General features: G+C 43.2%; 1 protein-coding gene across 13 annotated transcripts in view; it reads left to right on the top strand.

The window, feature by feature from the left end:
* Atp8b4 (ATPase phospholipid transporting 8B4 (putative)) overlaps positions 1-19,523 on the top strand; it is a 227,871-nt gene extending 208,348 nt beyond the window's left edge. For 8 of the 13 annotated variants that reach the window (XR_010047413.1, XR_010047412.1, XR_010047421.1 and 5 more), the window contains 6 exons: positions 3,629-3,767; positions 6,594-6,724; positions 8,143-8,365; positions 11,477-11,628; positions 14,959-15,122; positions 15,797-19,521. Coding sequence is in view for 1 of the 13 variants with exons in the window: in XM_013154709.2 (XP_013010163.1) it covers positions 3,629-3,767; positions 6,594-6,724; positions 8,143-8,424 (552 nt within the window). In the remaining 12 variants the exon portion in view is untranslated. Of the gene's footprint in view, positions 1-3,628; positions 3,768-6,593; positions 6,725-8,142; positions 10,341-11,476; positions 11,629-14,958; positions 15,123-15,796 lie in introns of those variants that run through there. The other 5 variants (XR_010047426.1, XR_010047425.1, XR_010047424.1 and 2 more) reach the window with 3 other exon arrangements.
* Positions 19,524-21,509: the final 1,986 nt, after the last annotated feature.

Genomic DNA, 21,509 nt, shown 5'->3' with positions numbered 1-21,509 from the left:
ATTCTGTGCATGCCTGAACATCACCATCATGTAGATGATACCAAGATCTATTGAGCATACATGCAATAGCTAAGTCCCCTTGGACCATGGCTGTAGCAGCCTCTAACTGCCTGGATGGCTGAGCATAGTGGAATGAATCGTTGGGAAATAATTCTTTAGGTGACCTTTCTCCACCATGGGGACCAGTGACTTATCTTAGATGAAGGGTTTACACTTTTTCACTGTTGAGGCTGTGATTCTGAGATTTCCTTGACAAACATCTTTCTTCTTTGTACAGTGTCTCTTCTTCTTTTTTAATGGTGCTAATCTCTTCAGCAGTCACACCTCCTTTAGCTCCAAGTTTACATGTGGTTCTTTTTGTACCAAAATTTAATTTTTTCCAAAATTTTTGCTCTCAGTTTTCCTTATAAATCTGACTAAAAGCATTCAGCAGTAACCCAAACACTGAGCTGTCTTGAGATTTGCTCTGCCAAATCTATCAGCTCACCTCCCTTAATCTCAGTCACTGGACATGGGTAAATGTAGACAATCTGTTTTTCATTTGATTCATTTTTAAAAATTTTTTTTGCGAGAAGGTAATGCACATGGCCACTAGCCAAATTGCCAGGAGAGCCCCTGCTCCCCGCTGAGCCTGGCCTTTACTGTCTATGTTTCTGTAAGCATTCTGGTCTTATGAGCTCTGACCCAAATAACTCATCAAACTCAGCTTACATAATTTTAAGGCTTCTCTACCTCTTTTCTCCAAACATTTCCAAGATAATCCTTCAAACTATTTCTAAAGACTTCTAAACCACATGGTCAGGTATGTTCACACCAGTGATCCCACTCCTCTGGTACCAATTTTCTGTATTAGCTTTCATGTTGCTGGGATACAATGCTCAACATCCACAACTTAAAGAAGAGAGGTTTAATTTGCTTCACATTTTAAGCTAACTCAGTCCATTGTCAGCTTGCTTGAAGGCAGAAACATGGTGGAAGGGCATGTTGGAGCAAAGATGGTCAATTCATGGCAGTTAGCAAGCAGAGTGGAGGATCAGCACCAAAGAGGAAGGAGAGAGGGACCAGACATAGGACACAAGCTCATATCTTCATGACCCGCTGACCCACAGCCAGAGGTGTGCTTTACTCAACCTGAGTGGCCCCCAAGTAATCAAGCTGACATAGTTAAATTTAATAACCACAACCAACCACATGGCTGCAATGTCATGGTGAACTATCATGACCACTTCCCATTGGTTGGCTTGGGTACTCCCCAGTTCTCCAAAAGAACCATCACCTTCATCCCAAGCTTGTCAAAAAAGATAAATGAATTCATGTGTGCTACTGTAATTATAATTTTTTATCAGGTTTTTGTATTTCATGGAAGATTTTTACCTCATATAATGCAAGCCTACATTACTTGCCCATAATTGTTCTTGATTGTTACTTAAAATTTTTTTTGAATAAAAATACATTTTTTAAAAAATTTATTTTTAACACCTTTAGTGTTGCTTCTCTTCATTTAGTTTCCATTTGTCTGATAAAATATCTGAGGCAATCACTCAGGTTCCTTTCCTTTTTGTCTCATTCTGTTAGATTTTCCTCTTTGGATAGAGAAATTTAAACTTCTCATTTTTATTATAGTTACTTGTATTTTACCTTGTTAAATATTTTATGATTACCTTTAATTATTTTCATTTTCCATTTTTCTTTTGGATGCATTACTTGAGGTTTTAAAATGTCCTATTCCACATGAATAATTTACACATTTTTCTATTATATTCCTATTTTACTAGTGACTTTTTACCTATTTTCATAATCACTTAAAGCTATTTTCTATATTGCTATACTACAATTGCATAGTATATCTTTCATCAAATGTTCCACTATCCTATTCTAAACATTTCTTCATCCATCTTCAATTAAACACTTTTTAAAATGCTTTAATTTCCCTTTCTTGTCCTTATCCTCCTCAACTTTTGTATGTTAATAATTTTAAATTTTGGTTCCAGGGTGTTATTAAATGCTCTGTGATTATGTTTTGACTGCTCTAAACTTCTTTCCAAATTAATACTGTTGCTTATATTTACAATATTACCACTTAATGCTCACTATAAACTTAGAAGAATCTTTGCTTAACACTATTTTTATGTGGTTTTACACTACAGCATTTTCAAGTCTTTATTGTAATTTTGTTTTTATTTTGGTTCTCAGTCATATCCTTAGGTAATTTGCTTAGAAAGGTTATTTCGATGTTATGGTTTTGAGCTCAAAGATTTTTTTCTTTGCCTTGGCATTTACACGATATATTGGATGGGCATAAGATCTTGAGTCTCAGCCTTTTTCTTGAGGAATTGTCTTGATTCACTGTATGCCAATTTCGCTATAACAGATTTATGTGCAATTATTTTCTTTCCTTTGTAAGTAATATCCTTTCTGTCTAGAAGTTTCTTGGCCTCAGAATTCACAAATGTTGACATAATAGGCCTTCTTTCACTACTTTGCCTAGAATTTAGAGGGCTCTCTCAACCTGAAAACCTATGCTGTTTGTTGTCGCAGAGCAGTTTTCTTCTGTCATTCCTTTAGTTCACTTCTTCAGTGGTCCCTTTACTCTTTCTAAATTGATACTAATTGCATATTAGAACCGTGGCTTTGCAGCTATGGATTTGCAAATGGTTTTCATTTCTTTGAATCTATTTCCATTCATCTATTTCCAATATTAATTCAGTTCCTGTCAGCATTTTTAAAGGACAGCTAACTGCCAGTGGGAAGGGGATGCAAGACTCCACAAGTCGTGAGGGGTGTGTTCCTCTGTAGGTAGGGCCACCTCTGCTTAGGCAGAGAAGACATCTATGCTCCCAGCCTGGACTCTGCTAGGAATGCAAAGCTTTACCTGGACTTGCACCGCTGTGACCTCTGAGATACAAACGACGACACCAGATCTACTGTTTCTCCCCTGGATAATCCAAGGGTTTATATTTACAGTGGTTTCCGTGATTTGTCCATGGCACCCCACTCTTCTTTCCGTTCAGCAGCCGTAACACATTACTGGCATGGAGATGAGCTTTGAACATACTCCAGGTCATCCTGACTTTCCATTTCTGAATTTTATGCCAAGAGGATCAAGGCTTTTCCTTTGTTATGATTTGAGTATAATTCAAGGAAAGGATCATCAAAATGAGTTGGAATATTTATGTAAAAAGATTATGCATGTGTTGAAATGATCATGTGAAAATTTATGTACAGATTATAAAATGCCACACTTGCTCAGTATAGAAAGAAACTTTCTATTGGGGAATAGACAAGTTTGAGAGCAACTCAGAAACTGACTTTAAAACTATGAAATTATCTTGTTTCCCTATTTCTCATGTAGGAAAGTCTCAATATTTTATCTCTGGATGCTGCACCCACACTTGGCATGTATGATACCCATGCACATAAATCCTAAAGTCAGTCTTCTAACAGAAATGTCAGATTAACAGTCAGTCTGCTGTGTATGCACAGAGGGCAGAGATGCCTGTGGTTGGCCCAGCTGCTGAACAGTTGTAGCCTTCCTGTTGTAGGCATACTGGGGAAAGATGACACTGCGAAACGATGTTCTTTCAAACCTCAAAGACCTATCTCTCTTTTGCATCTGATTTATTGACAGATAGCCTTGGATACCAGCTACTGGACAGTCATTAACCATGTCTTCATCTGGGGCAGCATTGCTACTTACTTCTTCATCTTATTTACCATGCACAGTAATGGCATTTTTGGAATGTTCCCAAACCAATTTCCATTTGTTGGTGAGTTTTAATGTCTCCTGTTTTATGCTTCATTCATTTGTGTTTTGGGGGGTGGAGGGGGGTGTGGCATGGGACTGGAAAAGACCAGTAATCCTTTCTCCAGGAACTGATTAAGCCAGGTCTCTGAACACTTCCAGACTTAAAATCAGTGTCTGCTGCCCCTGCCAGATGCAGAAGACTCATTGTGATAGCAACTTGTGGATTCTCAGTAGCCTGAACAAACTTCTGAACACTGGTCTATCAGTGGCCAAAAGACTAGGCTGTGTACTTAGACAGCCAAAATTCAAATGCTGGCTCCACCTCTCAACTAGCTGTGTGACCTTGGACAAGTGTCTTCTCAGCATTTCATGTCTTCATTTATAAACTGGAGCTATGCATAGTTTTGCTGTCACAGAAAAGCTGTGGGGATTACATATATAACACATACATACTTAGATATAGTTAGCGTATATCGTGGATCAAGCCACATTTTCCATAGATATTGACCATGATGGTAGTGGTTAATGCTATTCAAACAGATGTGTCCTAGTTGCTGATTGGGACATTGCAGGAAGACTGAACATCAGCAGGATAGCAAAGAGCCCTTTAAAAGCCCTTTAAGCCTCGAGATTCTGTTATTATCCCAAGAATATATATACCTGGAGAGGCACAGGGCTTACTCCCACAGGGCAGTCCATGTTCTGAAGTGATCCCAGGGAGGCACTACGATTTATACAAGAAGCCTATTAATACAGCTTTCAGAAGCTTTGAATACTCTTGTGTGTGCAGCGTAGGTAGGCAACAGTGATGTTTTTTGAGTTTATTTCAACAAGCCAGAAAAGAGAGACATACTGTGACATTTTTCTTGAGCTCAATCAAACAAGACTGGGATTTGCATGCCCTGTTTGGGTAACTCCTTTCAGAAAATAATTCTTAGAAGACAACTCACGTAGAAAGCATCAAGACGAATCAACTGTCAGTTTCAGTGTTTCCATTTATGCCAAAGTACCTGAAATTCTAATTCCATTTAAATGCACACAGTTTAAGAACATTTTTCTTTAATTTTTGCCTTTTTCTGCATATATCTGGAAATCTTACTTAATGTGTAATGTTAATACTTTGTTTACTAAAGATTCCAACCACGGGGAGACAAGTAGGTTATGAATCAGAATAAGTTGGTTAGGAAAGAAAGACTCATATTATTTTTAAATAAAAAGCTCATTGCACTGACTAGAAAGCCTATAGTCCTGAGAGAGTACCTGAACACGCACAGTGAGCCTGGAATGCTTGCACTGGAGAAAGTAGTTTGTGTGTGGACCTCTCCTCTGCTGAGTTCATGCCATTCCGGGAATTAATTATGGAGCTCCAGTGAGACTTTACAGAACTTAGATCAACAATGGGGCTTAAGGGGGAAAGGAGATTTTTCCCTTTGGTAACCATCAGCATACAGGAGTGTGGTTTTACAGCGAAGCTGTTTTTCTCAGCCTTACCTGGGGGTTCTTAGCTTTAAGGAGCCTCAAAAGGCTTTTAATTTATTGAGTCAAGTTTATTTCTGTTCATGGTAGGTGAATTCTACTCACCAAAGCCAGAAAAAGCAGACCTACCAACCAGAAGCCAAGCTCGCATGCCCAAAGCCCTCTTTAAGGGTGTGAAAACATGAGCCCCGAAAAGGGAATGAGGGTGTTGGAGGCATCTTGAGAAATCCCTAGAAGACAAACTAGAGCATATTTTGGTGGTGGACGTAGGGCAGATGTCTTCTCATAGGTTTGTCTGTCTGCCTCCCTGACCCTTACTGCCTTCTTTAGACAAATGTCCAAGGCTGTAAGGTGAGAATTGAAAGTACAGAAAGTACAGAGACTGGCTTCAGACTTGGACTGCGCCTTGCTGCCCAGTTGTACTGTATGTAGGAGCTCCATCAGTGGCCTACAGTGAGGGGCTGTTCTTTACACAAACCCAGGCACCCCCAGCTTGCCTGGAAACTCAAAGCAGCTCATCACCTTCGAGGCAAGTTTTCTGAGGCCATCGCTGCCTAGAATTTAAAAGTCTGGCCATGCAGTGGATTAAGCTCACCTTTTATTTTAGCCAGCTGATCAGGCCGTTATTTGAAATGATGCCTGCACTGAGAACATTTACTGTGAGTTTTAAGAGTACGATTTTATTTAAGGACCCATGAAGGTAAAACAGTGCCTTTTAAAGATTCAGTCGTACCTTGGTCCTCCTCATCAATTCATTCCAGAACTCTATGAGTGTTGAAACCAGTGTGGAATGAATGAATTTTGGTCATGAGAAATAATGTAATTAGAGGTAATTTGTGAACATTTCCCAGAAGGTTTGCATATACTGGGCTAAAAGTAGCCTTTTAGGTGAGGTACCACTCTTAGCCTTTCCTGCAACTCATGATACTTTCAATGCACAGAAGCACAGACAGTAAGGTGGAGCCTGAGGTTCTGCCTACTCAAGAGTTACTGAGGCAAGGGATGAGTGCTGGGACATTGTTTACTGTCCGAACATGATGACACCAGGTTTGATGCGTCCTGCAACTCTGAGTTCTGAGGTTTGGCTCTGGGGGCCGCACTGGAGCCAAGGAATCTTGAGGCAGGAAGAGGGAGTCATGCTTCAGGAGTGATGCTGGACCAAGCCTGGACCCCAGCGTGCTTGGCTCAGGCTGGTTCAGCTTGCTGAGTGGCTTCTCCTCATCACCGCTGAGCACACGGTACCTGCAGAAGATGTCCCCGTTCTCCCAGGGAGTCCAAACATGGGTGCTTCATGGGAGATCTTATCAGCCCAGAGCCTATTGATAAATCAGTCCTGTTTATAACCATAGGACCTATTTTTTTTTAATCATAGGAAATGCATGGCATTCTTTGTCCCAGAAGTGCATCTGGCTTGTTATTCTCTTAACAACTGTGGCCTCAGTTATGCCTGTGGTGGTGTTCAGGTTTCTGAAGATAAATTTATGCCCATCTCGGACTGACCAGGTATGTAGAGTGCTTGGAGGCTGGTTCTTGGCTCTTGCAATGGCCTCCTCCTCTGCTTGGAAGCTTAGGGAGAGGTTAGTGGAATTCTTAAAGGCCAGTGCCCTTAGGTGCATGGCATCGCATCAGAGCAGATGGAACCACCTACATCTCGAAGCTACAGGTCCTGTGTGCCAACGAAGGGGTGCTTCTGGAACAAGCATGTATGGAGTCAAAAAATTACATATGTGTTTCGTGTTTTTTAAAACTGAGTTTTAAAAAGAAACTCATTGAAATGGGCTTGGACAATTGCTGTACGAAAAAGCTGTGCCTTAGGAAAATCTACTGACTTGAGGGTGAGCAGGGGGCACAGGAGGAGGGAGAGAAAAAAAGACTGAGTCAGAGGCTGTCAATGTTTGTAGAAATACAAGAGCAGATGGAGACATATGGGGGAGAGATTTCCCTCTGAACAGATGTAAAGGGGATGTAAAGCATGAAGGACGGATCGGGAAACACAAAGTAGAAGGAAAATAGGAAGAGCAGATTGTGGAAATATCTCACCCGGGGAATGAGAGGAGATTTGGGGTTCCATGGGAAGAGGATTGTAACCCAGACAGTGTGAGGTCAAGACACACATATGAAGAGAAAGGAAGACAGGGGAGACAGATACGGAGCAGTGCTTGGTGCAGGAAAGGGGAACCACCTGTGAGGGCTCGGGTTCGGGCTGGGGATGCTGAGAACCTTTCTTATTATCGGGTCCCTCACATCCTATAGCCAATGTATAAAAATATCCCTTCTGAAGATGGAGTCAACTTTCTTGTTGCTTCTGAACTGATACAAACCCAAGAAATGATGGAGAGGCTGAAAGAAGCACATCCGTGCTCATTCCTCCTACATTCCATCACTTTTTTCTGCTTCACAACTTTCTGCTGACACAAAAGTCAGAATGCAAGTGATTTGCCAAATCAGAGAACAAGGTTGTTCACACCGAGCCTCTGGTCTTTTCTTCCTTTGCAGGGAAACGAAAGAAATGCTGGAAACCCACTCAAATAATGTTGAGCCCTTCAGATGGCCACAAAAATCCCTGAATAAATCAACCCCCTGAAAGTTTCACTGACCTACCACAAGCATTGAAAGTGTCTGCCTCTCATTTCCCACACTTTCTCGTACTCCAGTTACTGATAGCTGTTGGACCCAGAGAGCCCGACAAGACAGGGCTGTACACCGAGCTGGGGGAGTGGGACTTAACTTATTATGCCGGTGGCATCTGGGTGGTGCACGTTAGAAATCTGTCTCTGGTGAGCTTCTGTCCCCAGCCCACATTCTCCTGTGCAGTTAGGACATCTAAGGTGGAGACAATAATGAAACTTGTCTGAGTGTTTCTTGTTTACATGGTGCTTTCTTGCTGTGCATCCTGTCACTCTGGCTCTGTTCCTCCCTAGATCCGCCGGTGGCAGAAGGCTCAGAAAAAGGCAAGGCCCGTCCAGAGGCAAAGGCCTCAGAGCCGCAGGTCAAGCTCAAGAAGATCTGGCTACGCTTTCGCTCACCAAGAGGGTTATGGAGAGCTTATCACATCTGGAAAAAATATGCGAGCGAGAAATCCACCCCCAACATCAAGGCTGGAAAAGCCGCTTTATAATAGCACTAGCTGGCTCGAAAATTTGTGTAAGAAAACCACAGACACATTGAGTGGCTTTAGTCAGGATAAAACAGTGAGGCTGTGAGTCAGGATGAATTTGAACCACACTCCCTTTTCGCTTCAGCTGGAGCTGAATTCCAGCCGCTCGGGGGTGAGGAGGGGGGCAGATTGGCTCACTGGGCTTCGGTCTGTGGCAGACAGCTGCCAGTGCCTGTCAGATCGGGGCGTGCTGTGTGGGAACCCGGGCCAGATGGTCACTGTCCAATCCGTAGTTCGATGGACCAAAACCTTGCAGTTCAAGTATGGATTTTTATCAGCCTCGATATGGGATCTTACTTCTGCAGAGAGCTTTGCACATCTGCATAGATGCTGAACAAATCCTCAGGTGGATATATGGGTGCATTCCCAAGGGGTGTCTCTGGGCTGCAGGCCACACTTGTTGACAGATAAACTGTGTACATAAGAAGCAGACTTTCTTTCCCTGGAAGAGGCACTTGCAGGACAGAGTCCTGTGTATGCCAGGGTGCTCTCAGATAAAACGTCACATGTGACTCCCCAGTCTTCCTGTTCCACCAGGGACCGGAAGCCTTTGCATGGCTGAAAAGGAGAAAGGCCTGTCAGTCTTTTTCTTTTCTACCAGCCTAGGGCTAAGGTGGACCAAACATGTTTACAGCAGGGAAGACTGGTCCCTTGGTCAGACTGATTCAGAAAGCGCAGGCTGTGTACGGGCCGACATGCTCGTGAACTAGCCAACAGTGCCTTGGAATAAGTGTTCTAAATATGTTTCAGGAACTTCTGTAACAAACTCTGTAGTAATTTGCTGACCATTATCCTGACCATAGATGGAATCAGCAAAGCATTGAGATTTCACACTTTAATGATAGTATTCCATATCATCAAAGGGCAAATGCTCCCAGCATTTCCAACTTTTCAGACTTGAGAAATGAAACAAGTTAGTAGTCTCTTTAGTTCCCATTTAAACACTCAGGTTTAGCCTGTTGGTACCCAGCTGTCACGTCTGTAACTATGTAGGTGAGGTTGATGTGTTGGCCATGTTCTCAACCCAAATTTTCCGTCCACACACAAATTACTAGTGCATTTCCTGGAAAGGGCTTTAGGAAGATTCGAGTTTAGACTCCAGCTCTGGGTTTTCCAACCTCTGCAAGCCGAGGAGCTGATGTGCCTTCTCTAAGACTCACTCGCCTCCTCTGAAACGAGGACCTACTACCTACCTCACACAGCCGACAATGTCAAAGTGTGGATTCTCACATCAAGAAACACAATCTCGCAGGATATATGAACCAAGCTTCATTAACATCATCAGCGTAACAGCGGTTTGAAGAGAATCGGGCCAGCTGGGCTCTCAGTACTCAGTGGGGAAGACTTTGATGAAATGAGATCGCTAAGGAAGGTTAAATCCGGGTGGTATCCTGTAGGGAAATAAAACTATAACCTGGGAAGAAAATTTCTCTACCAGAAAATAGAAATAAATCACCATACCTTATTACTTTGCTACAAATCAACTTCTAACTTTATGGGTTCCTTAATATCTGGTTCTTATTGAATCACTGAGCCAATAAAATTACAGTTCCCACTAGAGTGGTGATTCTTGAAAAAGCTGATGGATAATGGGCTTGGATGGTATTCATAGGTGACAATTTCTCTCTTTCTGTCTCTCTCTCTGTCTCTCTCTGTCTCTTTCCCTGTCTCTCCCTCCCTCCCTCTTTCTCCCCCTCTGTCTCTCTCCAAGCCTGGGATGATTTTTACCAAATGAGACCGAATGAAATAGCAGGTATAAAAGATCATACAATGAAGGTAAATTGTGTGCAGTGCTTCTCTGACAGTGAGCACCCGGCTCTGGTCCTTTTCCTCCCTGACCCTGTACAGCCTCACCAAATTGTCAGTGTCTAAGGTTTTCCCTGTCATCATTTCACAGTGTTTGCTTCTTTTGTAACATTTTTGAAAACTTCCAATAAATATTTTGGCACTCCTGTCATTGGACATTTTTGTCTCTTCTTTATTGGACACGCATTGGGATATTTTTTGCTATGGTGGACCACTGGATTTTTTTTTTCTGTCTTGTATTCCTGGGGGAAAAAGTATATAGTTCTTAGGATTGGAGTCAAGAGTCAATGAACTGATTGGACTATATGTGAGGGAGGGGAAAGAACAGAAATGATCCAATTTTGCAAATTTGGTTCAGATTAAACAAGGCTGTTCATAACGGATAATGTGCATGATTGTGAGATAAACACATTATCACTTTACTTGGTCCCCTGAGACCCAAATAAGCTCGCACACCCATTGCGAGATCATTCAGTCATGAGGGCCAAGGGATATTTTTGAACCTGAGGATGAATAGTTGGAGGGGTGGGTGGTGGTGGTGGAACCCTGGGGAATAATAAAACTTTAATTTTATATAAATGGTATCAGATTCTTTGGAAAGAAAAGCTCCTTTCTGTATTCAGAACTTAAATTGGTAACCTCGTGTCGAAGAGCCTCAGCGTAAGTTTCGAGGTACCATAAGCAAGTGTAAATCATGTTTTCCAGACTTCACATCAGCTGGCTTTGTTGCCTCACTTGCCTCTGGGTGTGTAGACCTAAGAAGGAGGGAAAGGGAGGCTGGAGAAAGTGGGAGAAGCAAAGCAAGAGGGAAAATGAAAGGAACAGAGGGAAGGCTGGAGGATGGAAGAGAAGGATTTCTAGTTCCCAGTCTCTCCAAGTGTTTGTCTTAAAATAAATTTAATCTTTCAAAGGAAAACTTAGATTGCATTTGAGACACGAAGAACAGAATGTCCTCATTCTGCGCAAGGTCAAGCATTACTGGACAGGGGACTGGTGCCCTGCTTCTTGTCACAGAGATGTTGCTGATCTGGGTGCCTGGCGCATACCCTGGACTCCTGTGGCCCTTAGTGTCGTCCACGGGGAAGGGGACAGGGTGGCTTCAGAGGCCCTTTCTACTTGTCAGTGGTGTGAGGGTGTTGTCTATTGTGTCTTTGGAGAGATGGAGAGGGAGGAGGAAGCAGGAAGGGGTGGGGGAGGGGGAGGGATGCTCTCAGGAAGCAGAACCCGGCTCTTTTGCTGGTTCAGATTTCTCCAGAATGGCCTAATGCTTTCCTGTCTGTGGTCTCTCTCAGGTCCTCACTCTGGTGCCAAACTCCAGGTTGATGTTTTGCCTGGGATGGTTGAACATGTGTAGAGGCTGGCTCATAGTTCGCTAAAGGATCCGTACGCCTTACTTTCCTCCCCTCTCCACCACTGTAAATCTCAAAAGCCGACAGATACAAAGGTGAGGACGCCAGAGCCCAGGGAGAATGGAGCCCTATTACAGTTCTTCCTTCCTCGGGCCTGGGTTTAAGGGGATTGCTGGGGCCTCAGCTCCTTGAGGATTCGAACTGGACCAAGCTTGAGTGGCGTTCCTCCTGTTCCAGCACCTTTAAGCCTTCACTGCTATGCTGTGTTCTTTCCTGTGCCAGTCCCGTGAGGTTATTAAGACATCACGGTTAAACCAATTCTGAGGAAGAGGAAATCTCAGGTGCAGGGAGGTTGTGTTTTGGCTGTGTTCCTCAGAAAGTCGAAAAGCTGGAACTCACAGCGGCCAGAGCTTCCTGTCTCAGTGCCCCCTCCCACACCGTCCTCCTCGCATCTGGCTTCTGGTTTGGGGAAGAAATGCAAACTTCTGTAAAAATATTGTGAAAAGATTTCCACCAGGCTCCCTTTCTTTCTCAGTGCCAATAAGCAAAATTTCTCCCTTTCCTTTCCTTTAGCATCTTGTGAAGTTGGAGCAGTATGGTGCGCAGAGCGGGGAAATAATTTTTTAAAAATCATTAGAAATCACAACAAATCAGGAAGATTATACCTGTGGGTTTTATGGCCAGAAATTGCACTATGGTTCATGTGTAAACAAAATACCTCCAGATTGATATGAGCTAGTGATCTGTTGTGTATTTGGAATTATTATTTTGCATTTGGAAAAGTAGGCACAAGGTTAAATAATAGAAGAGCCCACAGTGATGGTGACCTTCAGATTTGTGAGGGGATTTTTCAGGTCAGAGGTCAGATAAGCATGTGGGGCCCCAATTTTCCAGTTTTCACGTTAACATCTGGTGTTAATGCCTGCAGTTTGCTTTACTGTGTCACTTTTCATTCCTCAGTGAGAAGTCATAAACTTTTGCAATTCCATAGCCTAAGACTTTTGCTGAACTGCCTGGAAGCCAGAAATAAATGACCCATGTATTTCAAAATGTTCATTGCAAAAGATTTGGAGGGCCCTGCTGGGCTAATCTGTAGCTCTGGAGCGATGACCTATGCAAGAAAGGGGCCAATCTGTCCTTGAATTTCAAAACTTTCTGGCAAATCCATTCCTGTAAGGGTGCATAATGCAAATCAGCTTGGAGCTGCAAATGTAAATGTCCAGAGTTCAAGAAATTATGATGAGAAGTTGGCCAAAAATCTCTGGATATCTCGGTTCAGATTCTTGTAAGGCTTAAAAAGGCAAGTTTAAATATTTAATACATCGCAGCTGTGGGCTTATACAGAAAGCTCTCACTGGATAGGGATGCAGGGAAGGATGACAATTTGATTTAGAAAATAAAGTAATGGCATTTAGGTATTTCACAAATATTTCTATAGTCCTTTCCTTCTTCTAGGTAACTTTGAGCAGTGATTTTTGACAACTGATGATTTTTCTTTCAGTCCCCTTTCTGATGCCTCCGTTAAGCTAAGTAATGGATAATAAATACAGTAGGGCAGGTGGAAATATTTTCTCGGTATTGCTTTATTGTACCAACTAATGATTCATTGCTTTCTAAAGCTGCAAGATGATGCACTGTGAACAAGAATAATTCCTGACTGCAAAATGTTAATGACAAAATATTGTATGTTTTGTTATTGTGAATATATTTACTTGAATGAATTATTGACAGTACTGAAGTCAAATATTTTTACAAATAATCTTGGAAATAATTGTGGAAACTTATAAACTTGTTCCAGTTTTTGGTGGCAGATCACTGAAAATACGTTGTTGACTGTCTTCATTTTATGATTCTGTTTCTTTATAAAGTTTTTGAGTTAAGGTTTACACACTGCTTATGATAGTGGAAATTTCAAGTGAAACACATCCATAACCTGAACATTACTGGGCTTAGTGCTGAGTGTAGGGAGGGAGGTACAAGATAAATCAAGAGGAGTTTCTGCCTTGCCTTTGAGTAGGTTCTGATCTAGCATCAGGCAGTCGTGTGCTGTGCCTACCATGTTCATGGACCTCCTTTTAAAAAATGCCATCCTTCAAAAATGCCCCGTGAATTTGCATCCTACTTGAAAATTTTAAAAACATATAGAATGTATTCCCAATTTCAGAGACATTAAAATATAAAATATAGTAGGTACCGGATTATAGAAGGATTTCAAATGGTGAAAAAAGTACATGCATGACAACTACTTTTTAAAGATGACCAGAGGGGAGGTGGGTTCAATTAGCTATTAAAGGGTAGTTTGGTAGATAGGAAAAAAAAGTCTTTTTGCAGGCCAAGGGAGTCAGAATCCAGAAAGAAAAGAGCAAGAGATGCTATTCCAATTAAAACACTGAAATTTCATCTTCAGAAAGAATGGCAAACATCAACAAATAGAGTAATAGCAATCGCTGGCCAGACTGGTGAGAAAGGAACCCTTCTACGTTTTTGGTTGAGTGTAAACCAGTTCAACCACCATGGAAATCAGTATGGAAATTCTTAAACTAAAAATAGCAACTCCGTTTCCCTTGGAGGTGTCGTCCCAGAAGAGTTAAAGACATCATACTATGGCAACTCATGCATAGCCATGTTTATAACAGTGCAGTTCATGAGACCCAAGTCTTGGAAGTAGCCTATGTGTCCCTCGATAGACAAATGGATAAAGAGATGTAGTGTCTGTACATAGTGGGATTTACTCTGCTATAAAGAAGGAAGAATGTGAAGCCTTTTTACAAGAATGCACCTTGAAAGCAAGTCTAAGTAAAATAAGTCAGACCCAAAATCTTTTTTTATTTTATTTTATTTTTGCCTTTTTTGAGACAGGGTCTTACTATGCAGTTCAGGCTGGCCTTGAGCTCACTTTGTAGCCCAGGCTGGTCTCGAACTCGCAACGATCCTCCCACCTCAGCCTCCTGAGTGCTGGGATTACAGGCGTGAGCCACCACACCCGGCTAGACCCAAAATCTTAAATACTGTGTGGTTTCTTTAATATGAGAAAATCAAAGTATAATAAAAGAGAAAGAGGAATGCAAGAAGTAATATTGCTATGCAGTAGAGTACTACCCTGCCATAAAGAAGACAAACTGGGCACTGTCTTAGGGAAATGTGTCCAAGGGGCTGCTTTGCAGGACATTTGCGACACAAGGGCAATGAGGGTGCTGCTGCAGGTAGCCCAGGCTGATGGGGAGAGGATGAGGGACTCCCAGGGCTGCTCCAGGGGCTTCAGGCTGCCCAGAGCTGAGACATCTCACTTCTTCCTCAGAGCTCTGGGATTTAATCTGTGCCATTCTGGAAAATTCACATGTTTAATTTACTTGTATCTTATTTTTTTAAGTCACCTTGCACAAAAAAGTATGAGCAGATTATTTACTAGCTGATTTGCCTTTCAGTGCTGTGGAGTGAGGTGTAGTTCTTTGGTGAGGATCCGGGCTCCTCAGGTTCAGCTTTGCCCCTCGGTTTGAGATCCTCAGTGACTGAAGATTTGCTTTCCTGACACCGCTGACTGAACAGGACTCCTACCTACCAGGGATAGCTCCTGTGAGGCTCCGATGAGGTAATGTTTCTTGCATAATACTCATCATACGCCTGGCTCGCGGGGAGAGCTAAATAAATCCAAGATGTTGCTACCCCAGGAGCCCCCACAGGTTTGTATCCAAGGGGGCTGCATTTCACTTGCCCTGAGGGAGGCTTCACTTTGTTTTGAAATTTTTGGCACAGGGAGGTGAGATAGTGGTGCAGTGTTGGAGACCAGCCTCAGCGATTGAAAGCTGGAACAATCCAGATTTCTCAAATCTGAGGGATGAAAAGGCAGTGCAAACTGCTGAACAGCAGAAACCTGGATCCCACGTGCCCAGTGTCCCAAGAGCTGGGACATCTGGATGCGTGGGCATGGTGATTTATAAGTCTAGGGCCCTCAGAGCAAGAACTCCTGGACCCAGTGGCTTGGTCTCTAGAGGGCCTGAGGAGTGCTGGGAGCTTGGCCAGGCACACAGAAAGCAAGTGGTGGTGATGGAAAGTCATAGCACCTACTAGGGCCTAAAGAACAGGCCTTCTGTTATCTGGGACCAAGAAAGACCTGAGATTCCTGCAGTATCCAAGGGCCCAGAAGGTGGCGATTCTGGAGGTGCAGAGCCAGTGTAGTTTGATATGGAAATTAAAGGAATACAGCACTTACTATATTGTGTTCCTGGGGAACAAGCCCACACCCATTGAATAATTCTCTCCTAGATATTTCATAATGCCCTTCAGCTCGTTCTGAGTACAGAGTGCTAGTGATGAATGCACGTCGATCTGGTCTAAACTGCCTGTAAGAACTCTGGACACATCACTTTCCCTCCACCTCATCCCCGTTCTTCCTCCTTTCACTCACACCTGGGATCCTTCATCCACCGGACACCTATAGGGCTGAAATGAAGGACTGCAGTGGAAGCCTCCAAACCGGTACTAGACTATGTTTTCTACCTGGCCCTCTGCTAAGTGGCCTGGGGTTTTCTCTAAATTAGCATCTTAAATCAGCCAGAGGTCGTCAAAGAAGATGAACGGAGAACATGCTCCACATCCTCACCTCGGGTCTGTGCTTTTCTGCGCATCAGTGATGACTAGGACAGGATTATAGGGTGCCTGGTCTGTCCTCAGTGTCCTCTTTGCTGAGGTCTGTCATCTTGCCACCTCACATTCCGTCTCCATCTATGTTACTCTTCTGACCCTGTTGCGAGCTCTCTGAAAGCATTGCAGCTGATACCTCTGCATCCTGACTTGATATACCTTCTGCTTAATGCATGAGCCACCTTTAGAAGGGCCCTCAGGTGGCATTCAACCTCTACAGCGCGTTCCCAGTGATGCTGTGCTTCTAGCTCAAGGTCGCAGGACCCCGAGTGGACAGCCCTGCTGTGAAGAGGTCAGTTCCTCCCCTTGGCTTGAGAACTGTTTCCTCTCTGACGCTCACCACTGCCTGCCTCTGCCTTTGGAGAACAGAATGGACAGACGCCTCCCTCACAACAGCACCTCAAATATTTGGAGACAGCCGTTCCATCCTTTGTTGCCACCTCCTCTCTTCCAGGTTAAATAGTAGCTTTTATTGCTTGCCTGCCTGCTGTAGTCTTTGAAGGAGTTGGCCATCTAGGGATCTGTGTGAGCTGTTGTAGTTCCTGACCTCACAAATATTTTAACCTTCATTGTCTAGATTTGGGAGGGAGTACCCTGAGATTAGCAAAATACAGAAAAATACAAACAGGCTAAGGATTGCAGGAGAATAGTTTGCAAAGCCTGGATAATGGAAATCCAAGTGGTCAAGGGAGTTTCACTAATACCTCTTGGTAGGACACACCTCTTCTGGCTCTCTGGAGCTGAATGCATAAGTCCTCAGTGACCTCTGCATGAAAGAGCTGAGGAGCAAAAGATAAAAAGTTCCCATAGTAAAAGGAAAGGCTTGAGGATTACAAGTGTCATGGTTTGTGTCTGGCTGTCCCCCCAAAGCCTCATGCTGTCATGGGGACAGGCTCTTAGGAGTTTATGACTGACTCATGGTCCAGTGCTGGCATTATGGATGTGAGTGCTGCAACAAGTGGCTGTGGCCTACATACAATATAAGGGACAAAAAGAGTCTTCTCCCTTTGTCCCTCCCATTTGGTTCTTGTTGCTTTTGCTGTCTTCCGCCTCCATGAACAATTGCCCTCTGCCATGTGCCACCCTACCTTGGAGCCAGTTGATTATGGACTGAAACCTCCACAAACTGTGAGCTAAATAAACCTTTCTTTCCAAAGTTTTGGGCCTCAGGTATTGTTGTAACTTCCAACACAATAGGAAGTTATAAAGGGGTCCCTGAGAGAAAACTATGGGACAGATGAGTTGCAAGGAAGAAGTGGACAAGAAAATACACCACATCACAGAGGAAAGGTGGGGGGGGAAGGAGTGTGGCTATCACTTGGGAGGCCTATCAGTTACCTGGAGAAGGAGGCAGTTAGCAAAGACACTTGGCTTCTTGAAGCTTCACTGCCCTATCTGGACCATAGAAATTCCTGGACATTCCTTGAGTAGTAGTGAGGATTTCTAAGTGCATAGAATGGCCCTTAGCCTTACATACAGTGTCTCCTCCAGTCCTCACAGCAACAACCTGGGAACGTAGGTACCATCATTTCCCCATTTTCAACTGAGACAACAGGAGCCCTTAGAAGAGAAGTAATCTGCTCGGACACACATAGTGGGGTAGCTGAGTTCAAACCTGGAGTCTGAGTCTCTCTCTGCACTCTTAACCAAATACCACCTCACATAGAGACTCAGCATAGATTCAGTCTTTATTTTTAGTGCCTGAGGTTTTGGTCACAAACACACAATTTCCACTGTGGTTCTCTTTTCTTTAAAATCAGATTCTCCAATACCTTCAGTATTTATTAGTTTTGTCTTATAAAAATTCTACTTTTTAAACTTCCAACCTGTGAGTTAATAGAGAGAAGAAAAGATGATTTTCTTTGAATTTACCATCCTTGCTTTTGTTTTTACAGCAGAAAGTCCATACCTACTTCAGGATAATAGTGAGTCTCTGGAATCTGGGAAGCCATGGTCTTGGGCTTCTCCAGACATACCTTTTAAACTCCATTGAGGTCAATGCTACTTTGCAGGTTGCTTTCCCGCCCCATATTTTTTTTGTAAATTCTGTAACATTTATACTACAATATCCCCCAGTTAATTTTTACTTCATTCCGTGTGCTTTCTGTTACCCATGGTCAACTATGGTCTAAAATATTAATAGGAAATTCCAGAAATAAACAATTCATAAGTGTTAAATTACTCAGGACACTGAATATTGTGTTCTAATTTCATTCTTTTCTGCTCCATCCTGCCTGGGGCACAAATCACCCAAGACTAACATATCCAGGTAGTGTATGCTACCTGCTCTGGGGCAATTCAGAGGTTCCCTTCACTTTTATTAGAGACTGGAATATGTTTTCTATTTTATTATTAGTTACTGTTGTTAATTTCTTAGTGTGCCTAATTTATAAATTAAATTTTATCATTTGTATGCATGTATAGGGGGAAAAAAAGCACAGATAGTAGAGAGTGAACCCTCTATGGGTGGTTTCAAGTGTTCACCGAGGGCGCTGAAATCTACGCTCTGAAGGCAAGGGGAGACCACTACATATTTTATGGACACTTAAGTATTCTTAATCCAGGTTAGCCAGAGGAGATGCACCAAATTGAACTGGAGCTCCAGTGCCTAACTTTAAAATTTGGTGACCCTTGGTCACTTTTTGCCACTGGCCTTCGATTTTTGGTGCACATCCTTGATAATCAAACATGCCATTTTTAATCTCTCTCGACATATGTGATTTTTGTTTTAAATGCGATCAAAGGAGGTTTGAGTGCATACAGAATGCACCAGCAAGCTGATTCCAGTCCTGAAGTTCTCTTTATCACATGGAGGATTGGCAAGAACAGTCAGCCAATGTCACACCAAGAAATTAGTCTTCCTGGCCTCACCATGGCCACAGTTCTGTCATAGCAGGTCTTCACATCCCTTCGCCCCACACCTGCTGCTCACTGTCTTCCAAGGTGGGATGGCTGCTGTCTCTGTGCAAACAAATCAGAAATATGGAGATGCTTAGCAAGACACAAACCTGCTCTCTATGCTGTGACTCCCCTAGGCCATGAGATTAGGGTGGCCCCGTTGGCCCAGTGCTTCTGCCTTTTGTAACTGGGTGTGGGTAGGTGTGGTGCTAAACCAACTCGCCTCAGGAAGCTGATATCTCCATCTCTGCAACCTTTTATATTCCTCTGCACTCACACATCATATGTATACCCATCGTGTCTTCACGAGCGTACGTGTCCCTCTAAGTGGGAAGTCCTGTAAGAAAGCTGTCTGCCCCATCAGCTCTGATTTGCCAGCATGTTGCACAGCTCCTGGGAGACAATTTATTGTCACAGTATTTGTTGAATGAATGGCCATGATTCAGACTTACTGTTGAAATAAATGTTACGTTCAGCACAGAGCATTGACGTGGTCTTTTTGGCACTGCTAGACTTGGAAAACATATCCCGTTTAACCAAGGATGCTTGAATGTTGTGTGCTGACCACATCCTGGGAATAAATCTATAGTTTCGTTGCTGTAATCATTCTTTGGTGTCAATATCCAGCATGAAGGAAAACCCCACAAGAGTTGCCGAGCCCTTAGAAATACCTCAGGGGTGAAGCCATATGCACGGAAGATCGATTTCAAGTGCACCGAGCCTTCTGGGCTTTAGGCAGCGTTTCCTCTCTGACTAATAAAGTGTTTTTCCTTGGACGCGACTTCAATTTACATGTTCCCCAGCCTTGGTCAACTTCACTTGTTTATATTTTATCATTGCTCATTCTGTCTATTCATGTAGTGAACCACTTTGGAAACAGGGGTGGAATGTGACTAAATAAATAAAGACACTGCGATGTCACAGCAGATCCTTGGGATGCAAATTGGTGGCTTTGGGGGAGGGACGTGGTGGTGTCTGTCCCTTCCTCCAGTCCACTCAGTGGCTGTGGACAGGACACTTAACTGACCATTGTTCTGGCTTCTGGAAGCTCACACTGAGAGTTTGGAATCATTGCCTAAAAACCGTGAGCAGAAGGCATTTTGCTTCCCCACTACGGAAGCAACAGTCACACAATAAAAGGAACCCACGGCTGTCTTCTCTGCAGTTTTTTCCAGCCTCCAGGAACCGCTGGGTTTTCGCTCTGCAGGTCTGTAGAGCCAGTTGCTGCATTAGGACATTTTTTTCTACTTCCAGAAAAATCCATTAATGAGACAACAGCAGTTTACAGTCAGAGGGGGACCCAGGAGCAGCATGGGGGATCGTCCTGACCTACTGGGGCTTGGGGTCAGCGTGGCACGGACCCTGGCATGTGACAGATGTGAGCAGCGGGAGTGGCCTGCACTTGAAAGCAACGTGACCAGGTTCAAGGTCAGGATGGGATCTCGAGCATGGCGCTGCATTCCTCTGGGCTTCTTTCCCTTCCTTTCAAGTAAAGCAGACAGTGGGGCAGTGGTCAGGACTAAATAAGAGAACAAACATAAAGAAAGGCAATGGTTTGTAAAGCAGAACATCAGGAATACATGTTTAGGAAATATAGCTAATTTAATAGAAAATGATGCATTGGAAAGAATTTTTGAGGCACAGAGAACTGTATTCTTTTGTCCTTCCCAACTGTTTGGTTTGGGGCAAGACTTGACATCTGTGAGATTCAGTTTCCTCATCCCATGTCTCCCTAAAAATAAGACTAACCCAGAGAATAAGGGCTGCTCATCACCATGATGACACAGGTGATGACACCTTGCTGTTCTCTTGTTCAGCGGCTACTCTGTAATGGCAGGTAAGGCAAGGTGATCGTGGCTGGTATTTTGGATCTCTAGTTCCCAAGGCTGATTATTTTCCAAGTAGGTCTTATTTTCAGGAAAATAGAATCTGTACAATATTAATGCCAGGATTGTAGAACTCCTGGGACTATTGGTGGCAATGTATGGAAACAGGGTCCACCAAATGAGAAGATTGACTTCACTATTAGTGTAGCACAGTAGAGAAATTGTGCACAGTTTGGGGCTAGATTGTTTGCCTACAGCCTGTGGGTACTGTAAGAGTCCAAAGAAGAGATAAACAGCCTGACTATTTGGAATTAATTAAAAGGCCTTACAGAAGGCAAGTGATGCAAGATACAACTGGAAAGGTAACAAAGCTTTGCTTCAGTGGAAAACAGTGTGCTCATCCAAACTGGTCCTTTGTCCATGTGTAGAGTAACATGGTGCACACTGCATTCTTCTTGGACCATCTGTAGTGCCTGGCATGGGGCTACTTACATATCTGTCTGCCTTCTTCACCACTCTGAAGAGGACAGAAATATATTATCTCAATCCTTACATTCCTTAGAGTAGCGGCTCTCAACTCTGAATTTCTGGGGAGCTGTTAAGAATATGTA

Source organism: Cavia porcellus, unplaced genomic scaffold (genome assembly GCF_034190915.1).
Source record: "Cavia porcellus strain 051 isolate PalLab524CR breed Dunkin Hartley unplaced genomic scaffold, mCavPor4.1 scaffold_1, whole genome shotgun sequence".
Classification (NCBI taxonomy): Eukaryota; Metazoa; Chordata; class Mammalia; order Rodentia; family Caviidae; genus Cavia; species Cavia porcellus.
This window is presented reverse-complemented; position numbering and strand designations above follow the sequence as displayed.